Raw genomic sequence first — 9,441 nt, 5'->3', positions numbered from 1 at the left:
CGTCTCTGTAGGCCTTAATGTTGTTTTTGAAGAAAGTCTCCACTCGGTCTTTCACCCAGTCCTGGAACAAGAATGCCAGCACAGCCAGCGCCAGCTCTAGGATGAAGATGAGCACGATGGTCCCACAGAACTACAGCAAAGAGAGAAGGAATGGAGAGAAGAGAAAGAGACAAGCCATTTTAGGAAGGGGAAGAACGCGTCCATCCAAAACAGAAGAAAGCCAGTCGAGGGATCCTTGGTGCTCTCTTGAGCTTGGTTGCAGACGTTTCCTTACCCAAACTAGGCAACATCATCGGTGCTACTCATCATCATGAACATCTGTGGGTCCTTGGTGCTCTCTTAGCTTGGTGCTTGGTGCGGTGATGATGTTACCTAGTTTGGGTCATGAAATGTCTGCAAGACAACAACGAAGCTCAGAGAGCACCAAGGACCCTCCTGTCAACTCTGAGCTACAAATATTCTTTTATTGGAAGCCAGATGGTTTTCAACAGCGCTCCAGGGAATTCAAGCTGATCTTTAGGAGATCGTCAGCAATTTAACTGGAAGATTATTTCATTGAATTGAATTGGCCAACCGCATACATAGATTTTCTGCTCCACTCACACAAGGCTGTAGATACGTAATTCCCAATGGTGATCTATCTGGCTGTTCCCCGTGATTATCTAAGAGAACTTTTGAGTTTGACTCCTGATCCAAAAGTGCTTTTTCAGGAGGCAACTGGACTTCCTTGCTTTTCTTTGAAGACATTTCATTTCTCATCCTTTGGGACAACCATGACCTGGATGACCTAGAACCAGGGGTAGGCAACCTTGGTTCTTTTATGACTTGTGGACTTCAACTCCCAGAATACCTGAGCCAGCCACGCTGAGGGAAAAGGGAGAGGTTTCCAAGCTGAGCCATGCTGGCTCAGGAATTCTGGGAATTGAAGTCCACAAGTCATAAAAGAGCCAAGATTGCCTACCCCTGATCTAGACATTTGACTCCTGATGTGATAGATGGGAAAAGGTTCCCCTTTTTCAGACAAAAAGCCTGAAAATCCTTGAAACAGGTCAAGACATTTCCTGCAGAAAAGAAGGTGTCTATTTTCACAAGGAAAATAAAAACTCACCATGACCTCCCATTCTATTACGTTAAATAGATACGAGAATAACCTGATCCCCAGTAATCACTTGAAGGGGGTTTAAAAAGAGGTGCATGGTTAGACTTTCAATTGACAAGTTGGCTTTTGAATAGCACCTTTGAGACAACCATGATCTGGATGACTGAGAATCTCCCTAGACACTTGGGCCGATGTTATTAGGAACATTCAGGATCTCCAAAGTATAAATTCAATTCCCCCAATAAGGCAAAAACAGACCCTCATGCTTAGATTTCTCAGTCATACTCAATTCTAAGAATTCGTTTTCATGGTCAAGAATGTCGGTTGGAACTACTTTTTCACATAAGTATGTGAGTTTGTGATCAGACTTTTGGAACCTGGTTTGATTCTGTACTTTTATTTTCTCCTGTGGAGTCAATCACAACAAAGTGCTAAATCTCTTTTCCAGACTAACTGGTTTTAACCACACAGGAACCAATTTGCATCAAAGCAATGACATCACCAGCAATCTGGTCACCTACACTTCCTTCTATATTTGATCACCTGCTTCTTTCCAATTGCATTGGGATGACAACCCCCAGTATTCCCAAAAGCATGACCAAAGGCTGAGTAGTCTGGAAAATGCTTTGAGGAAGTTGTGTTCAATGAAAGGTAACGAAAATGCAAATTTTCTAAGGCCTTGTTCAGAACTTTCCAGCTGTTCAGTTACGCTATTAGAACTGGGATGCAAAGAAATAGATGGCTACTAGATAGTAGGAGTGTATCTCCTCTTTACCATCTGATGGTGGTTTGGAATAATAATAATAATAATAATAATAATAATAATAATAATAATAATAATAATAATAATAATAATAATAATAATAATAATAATAATAATAATAATAATAATAATAATAATAATAATAATAATAATAAAAAAAAAGTTGGAAGGGACCTTGGAGGTCATCAAGTCCAACCCCCTGCTCAGGCAGGTAACCCTATACCCTTTCGGACAAATGGCTGTCCAGTCTCTTCTTAAAAACTTTCAGTGTTGGAGCGTTCACCGCTTCTGGAGGCAGGTTGTTCCACTGGTTAATTGTTCTCACTGTCAGGAAGTTTCTCCTTAGTTCTAGGTTGCTTCTCTCCTTGGTTAGTTTCCATCTGTTGCTTCTTGTCCTGCCTTCAGGCACTTTGGAGAATAGCTTGACTCCCTCTTCTTTGGGGCAGCCCCTGAGATACTCAAAGACTGCTATCATGTCCCCCCTTGTCCTTCTCTTCATTAAACTAGACATACCCAATTCCTGCAACTGTTCCTTATATGTTTTAGCCTCCAGTCCCCTAATCATCTTTGTTGCTCTTCTCTTCACTCTTTCTAGAGTCTCAGCATCTTTTTTACTTCGTGGTGACCAGAACTGGATGCAGGATTCCAAGTGTGGCCTTACCAAGGCCTTGTAAAGTGGTATCAACACTTCACGTGATCTTGATTCTATCCCTCTGTTAATGCAGCCCAGCACTGTGTTGGCTTTTTTGGCAGCTGCAACACACGGCCGGCTCATATTTAAGTGATTGTCCACTAGGATAGGACAGTCCAGTTCTGTCAAAATGGTTCTGCCCCCAACACAAACACATCAGAATCCAGCAACTTACAAATTTCAAAAGGCAAATATTTTCCCGCAGGGCTCCCACGCAGCCAGCAAACCCCAGCACGAACATCACCCCTCCGACGAACAAGATAAGGAACACAGGATCAAAGCCATGCAGGCGAGTCATCTTGGATAGATCAGACAGCACACCCTAAAAGGGAACACAAATGAACGAGGATGAAGTCCTGCTGAACTTTCACGTAGGACCTACAAGGCAGACATTCCCAACGACAATCCAAAGTGCCGTGAGCATGCCGGGGTTCCACAAAAGTACAGAAAAAAATGTTTAGCCTTTGATCACAAGTGCAAAGTCCTATTTTCTGAGACCCTCACTTCATTTAATCTCTTTAAATAAGTTTATGGGGATATAGCAGAGGATGCAAAATAATTCTATGGGGGGGGGGAGATGGCAGGAAGAGTGGCCAAAGATTGTATGGTTGAATGAATGAATGAATGAATGAATGAATGAATGAATCAATCAATCAATCAATCAATCAATCAATCAATCAATCAATCAATCAATCAATCAATCACTCCACCAACAATCCCAGGAATTGCCCCCTTCAAAATAATAATCGATATCTTTGTAACATGTATCAGCTTTCTATAATCTTAACAGTCTGCAGATATGTTATACTGCAAAGTCAGAATTCACAATAGCTAGATAACAGCTTGCTGAGAATTTGGTTTGTTGGGAATAAAAAAAAATGGTGGATTCAGACTAGGAAGGTGGTAGATGACCCTTCTGCAGAGAACTGTTTGAATTCCAAAATACTGAACTACTGGGCTAAAAAAATAAAATCTACAAAAGGATATTTGCTATACGGTCTTTCATTCTGACCCTTAAGTCCAGCTTAGAAAAGGAATTTTCTTTCCTTCCTTCCTTCCTTCCTTCCTTCCTTCCTTCCTTCCTTCCTTCCTCCCTCCCTCCCTCCCTCCCTCCCTCCCCTTCCTCCTCCATCCATCTTTTTACAAACAACATTTGTCAACAAACGAGAGTGTTGCAAATCCAGGGAAGCGTTTCCCTTTCCAGGGTTGCATTAGGGGTATGACAGAATTCTTATTACACTAAAAGGTTTGTTTTTAATTTATTAATCAAATTTGCATAGCCATCCATCTCAGCCAAAGCAGCTCTGGGCTTACCGAGGCTCATTTTAATGCTGGATTGTGAATGCATCCAATTCCGTAACGGACAAATAGAAGAACTCTGAATAAGACTACTCAAAACGAAGTGCCAACGTGAGATTTTTAAACAGGCAAATGGATTTTCAGAATAAAGGAGGAGAGGGAAAAAAAATGTCGCTTGCCACAGTCTGTTCCCAAAAGGAATGTGTTTTTTTTGCATTTCCCTTAGGCCAGGGGACAGATCTTATTTACTTCAATATTTTAAATCTTTTGTCTAAATAAAATGCGACTTAATATTTACTTTGGATTTTGAAGGGGGAGGGGGGCTTCTAACAGATAATAGTTATTCTCAAAAGCACAGTGCAATAATTCTATTTCCACTGAGGTTCTACTTTCAGTCACTTTCCCCCCCCCCAAAAAAAAGACACAAAAGAGGGCCATTTCTCACATATAATTCTCCAATTCTGCACAAGGGATGTTTTGCAAGAAACAAATTTACTAGAAATCACGACATTGTTCAACTAATAAATACAGAGTTTCAGCTTTTTGATCAGTGTGTCTTTGGGTTTCAGCTTTTTGATCAGTGTGTCTTTGATGTGATGGCCAAATATGGCTCTTTTAGGTTCGTGCCTCGGCATGCATATTTTCCAATGAGACAAACCGAGACAGGAAGTTCATTTTATTACAGTTTATCAGAATATTCAGGCAAAAGGGGTTCCTCTCGTTCAAAGAGGGAACCCCAATCTTTAGCTTAGCATAACGAAGAAACATCCAAGAGGAAAATTGATTGGGTAGGATAACAGTAACCTCCCTTTTGCATAGGAAATCAATTGCATGCGGTCAAGCATGTTACATATTTGCATCCCACAATATCACACATGTTTATTAAAACGAGGTCTGACGTCAGGAGAGGTGTACTTTGTAAGGAAAAGCGTTGTTTAGAGTTCACGAAAGAGATAAACCAGACCCCCAATTTGCACTAACAAACTTGGTCTCATCTTCAGATCATCTCCAGCCTGTTTCTCTCTTCCATTTAGGAATGCTAAAAGCTATCCCTAAATCCCTGTCTGTATTGTACTTGAACAATCAATCTGAAGATTGATCTTTTCAATTTAGGAACGTTAAAAGCTATTCCTAAATTCCTTGAACATTCTTTTGAGACAGAGAAAACAAGTCAAACTGAAACACTAAATAACTGTCTTAAGATCTAAAGTTCATAATCGAAGTATCTATGTCAACTGACAATGACAAAACTCATGCCTGTCGTTTGTCCCTCAGATGACAAACCAGGTTTATCTCTGGCCAATGATCCTCAGCAAGCCAGCCCATCTGAGAACCAGGAACTATAAGAAGCCTCCACTAGATGGAACAAACGAGCTGAAGATGGTTCCGGGTGTGTTTTTATTGCTGTTTGGAGCAGAGTTTTTTACTAGTGTTTCTGTAGCAGTTTCCTGCTTCCGGGACAACAAAGCCAAAATAGCAGTTCATTTGATGGCTGTTTATTAACTAGCACTTATCCGCAAAGAAGCCATCAATTCTCTAGAGTTGCTTCTTGGGGTTTTTTTAGACACCTGGGCATTCAGCGTAAAAGCAATCATAAAACACTCCGGGTTAGAATGAGCTGTTTTAAGCTAAGACTGCGGAAACAGCAGCAGCGGAAAAAAAGGATGCGGAAGAGGGCAGAATGTCAGCGGAGATGGCTGACTTGACCCCTTGGATCCGGGAGGGAACACAACTGCCTTTTATAAAGGGATGGAAACCCTTTATGGAGGTTTTTTTTGTTGTTGTTGTTGTCGTTGTTGAAAATGGAGACAAATCCATTTCCGAATTTGCTGATTAATAAGGGTTAATTAAGAGGAGAAGGGAACCACGTTATGTTATTTAGAAGTGGAGAAAGAGTTTGCAGCGCTAGTTTGTGGAGAAATGTTTTTTTTGGGGGGGGGAAACTGCTGGAAAGAAGATGAGAAGTCACTTTTTAAAGTTTCTTTTCTTTCTTTTCATTTTCTATTGTTTTCAACTCCTTCCTTCCTTTCTCCCTCCCTTTCTCTGTCTCTCCTTTCTTCCTCTCTCCCTCCCTTTCTCTCCTTCCCTTCCTCCCTCCCTTCCTTCCTTTCTCCCTCCCTTTCTCTCTCCTTCCTCCCTCCCTTTTTCTCTCCTTCCCTCTCCCTCCCTCCTTCCTTCCTTCCTCCCTCCCTCTCTCCTTTCTTCCTTTCCCCTCCCCTCCCTCCTTTCCTTTCCTTTCCTTTCCTTTCTTTCCTTTCTCTTCCTTCCTTCCTTCCTTCCTTCCTTCCTTCCTTCCTTCCATCTTTCCCTTTTCTATATTGTTTCATGTTGATCTTTTGACCTTGTGTGTTTATGCATCTGTGTGTGTTTGTGTGTGTGTGTGTCTGTATGTGAGTGTGTGTGTAAAAGAATAAGCTGTTTGAGCACACTGTTCAGTGCAAAAATTACTTGGTGCAGTAAACCACCCTAGACAGACCAAGATAGACAACCTATCTTCAGCGTGAACGCATCCAATGAATGGAGATCGCCACCTGAGAAGCTTTTGGTAACACCCAAGTGGAGTTACCTTCTTCTGAGCGTCCTTTTAAGTGTTTGAAGACCGTGATCGCGTTCCTCCTTAAGTCTTCTAAAGGCTAAACATTCCCAATTCTTGTGTATCTTTAGAGAAGTTGGTTTCTAGTCCTCTGATCACCCAAACTATACTCCTTTGTCTCTGAACGTTCACTAATTCCATTTTCACATCTCAGAAAGCGTGACTAGACACCGAGACAGTCTATATTGGCCTGTACGTCCTCCAAAGAACATTCAGAAATTATTTATTTGCTTACTAACAACGATGAAAGGGAAAGACACTAGAACTTGCTCCACAGGACCAAATATTTTCTGCTTTGTAGGAATGTTAGTCATGAAGGACATACTCTTGGCAACTGGTTGTTGCATTTTTTTGTTCTTGTTTGTTTAAATAATGGCACCAGCTATACAAACGGGGGGGGGGGGGAGTGTTTAGCAAACCAAAAAGGAAATGGGAACAAATCATGAAGCGACAGAGCATCCCACAACTCCAGGAGGCAAACTCTTCCATGGATTATGCTAGACTTTCATTGCCTCTTTGATGAAGTGATTAAATTAATGGATCTGGGAAATGCGGTGGATATAGTTTACTTGGAATTCAATAAAGTAATGGCTCTTTGGCCTTCCAGAGATGCTGAAATACCTAGATAATTTTGAAAATATTTTTTTAAAAAACTATTTTCGCTGCCTACAAAGTACTTCAGCCAAGGCACTTTAATTTGCTTTCCATTGGCCTCAAATCACCTCACGATGGATAGCATTTGTGAGTGCAGTGGTTAAACAAAGGACACAAATTGGCCAGAAAAACATACTTCTGAGTTTAATGGGCAACGGAATAAGTAAGAAGTTGTATATTCAAAGAACAAACGTGGGCCTGAAAACATGAGCCTACTCCTGTTTACTCAGAGGCAAGCCTAGTCATGGTTTAATGAAACCTACGCCTAGGAAAACATGAAGTTAAAATCCTTACAAATAGGTACTCCTGAGCTTAGCAGGGCTTCATTTTGAGGCATTTATAGGATTAGACTAATCTCTGCATTCCTGAATGAAGAACTGATTTCATAGCCATGAATAAAATCAGCATGGAGACAGACACATTATGTCATGTATTCCTTTATTTATCAGCCTTTCTAATCGAGCTCTCTCTCAAGATAGACCTGTCATATTTCTAGGAAAGAGACTAGATCCTATGAGGTCTAAAAGATCTTATTTTGCTTACCTTTTCACTCCATGCCCAAAGACCCGCTCCAAGGAATGCCACGCCAGCCAACTAAGAGAAAAAGAAAAAAAAACATAGCTATTATTTTGTGCACCCAATGCACAAGTCAGAACATGCGTGTGTAAAAGCGTCTCCGTGGGATTTTTCTGTAAATGTTGTAGGTCTATGATGCATGTTGTTGGGGGGGGGGAATAACATGCCTTAGCAAATTTGCACCAACGAGATCCACACTGGACATTGAGTTATCTCATAAAGGGATAATACAATCATTGTACGCTGGGTAACTTGGCTCAAACTTCTCAGCAGTAGTGACAAATAACCAATATCCATTCTGGGGATTAGAAGGAAAAGGACAGAAATGAAACTCACCACGTTATAAAGATTGTACAAAGCTTAGGATGGGGAATATTCTGGGCAAGCAATCTCAGAAAGACTACTCAGCTGTGTGAAAACGAGCAAGAGAAAGGAAGCAAGTAGCAGGGCTGTATTACTATTATCCTTCTCCTCTTTCCTATTGCCCTCACCGATTAGTATCTCATGGTTTTATCACTTTGTGGCTTGTATGTACACTGAGAGCTTATGCACTGGAGACAAATTCCTTGTGTATTTGTGGGAAGTCAGCCCCCCACCCCAGAGAAGGAAATATTAAAGAGGCAGAAAGGCATGCCCAGTTTTTTTCTTAATAGCCCCAAGTCTCCCTCCCCCAGGCACAAACCATCTCTGTAGAAATGCAGATGTAAATAACCCAGGAAAGTTGGAGGCCCCCAGCTAGAAGCTTAGTAAGACAAAGACCTAAAAACTACACACCCCACCCACAGATGCCAAAGGACACACTCAGACTCAAGTCAAAGGTCATGCCACAGGAACAACTCCAAACAAAAGGCTCCAGAGGGTATAAAAACCCACTCCCTACATGTGCTCTCTCTCTCTCTTTTCTTCCAGAGCCATCTTTCTATCTGGCTCTCCTCTCCAATAAAATGCAACCTTCTTTCTAAAGCAGTCGCCATGTTGTTTATTCCCGACTTGGACTGAACCATGATGAAGATTTTTCCTTCAACAGTCCAGTCACATTTGGCCAATAAAGAATATTCTAATTCTAATTCTAGCCAAAGGAGTGAAGCTTGCTAATTGCAAATATGTGGGTAGGAAGGAAGGAAGACAGGCCAGGTTTCCTGCCTCGAGTGGGAGTCAGGCAAGGAAATGGTGACATTAAAAAAAGAAACATCTAAAAAACGGAGAAGAACAAGGACTCCATCTGGTCGTTGAAGGCACAGGAAGAGAGGGAGGTCTCGGGAACCCGACAACAGATCCCACTGAGTCAATTATTCTGCTATTTTTTTTTTAAAACAAATGCCATTTTCACTTTCCAAACACCAGGCAGACAGCTGAGCTAGCAAGTCAATGTGGCCTTCCTGAGCCCTCTCTTATCTGCTGCTGACAACTCCACAAGACTATTGGGAAAGAGAAACTCTGCAAGTAAAGATATCAGCATGGGTTGTTGTCCAAGCCTACATCTGGTCAAGCTGCCTGCCTGCATGCAGAAGATTTAATCTTCAGCTACAATTCTCTGGAGCTATAAAGTGAGGGAAAAGATAAGACAGAAGGACTCTAGGGGGTGTGCAGAAACAATTGAAAGCATTCAGACGCCATCTCAACATTCCCAAAGTTTTCTGAGACCCAAGCGACTCTTTCAACTTCAAAAAGAAATGATTCCTTGAGCAAAAACAAGAGTTTTCCAAGAAGGGTTGGGACACTTCATGCAAGATGAAGGAACTGATTCAAGCTCGACTATTACAAGG

The 9,441-nt window shown here is 41.4% G+C and overlaps 1 protein-coding gene across 1 annotated transcript in view; it reads right to left on the bottom strand.

Annotated features, from left to right (window-relative positions):
* Positions 1-9,441, bottom strand: part of TSPAN14 (tetraspanin 14) — a gene marked incomplete in the record, with an annotated part of 52,364 nt that overhangs the window by 6,478 nt on the left and 36,445 nt on the right. The window contains 3 exon segments of the mRNA XM_015825997.1: positions 1-130; positions 2,729-2,875; positions 7,643-7,693. Of these exon segments, the coding sequence (XP_015681483.1) occupies positions 1-130; positions 2,729-2,875; positions 7,643-7,693 (328 nt within the window).

Source organism: Protobothrops mucrosquamatus, unplaced genomic scaffold, assembly GCF_001527695.2.
Source record: "Protobothrops mucrosquamatus isolate PMUCROS unplaced genomic scaffold, P.Mucros_1.0 scaffold2923, whole genome shotgun sequence".
Lineage (NCBI taxonomy): Eukaryota > Metazoa > Chordata > Lepidosauria > Squamata > Viperidae > Protobothrops > Protobothrops mucrosquamatus.
Note: the sequence above shows the minus strand (reverse complement) of the source record. Positions and strands in the feature narration are given on the sequence as shown.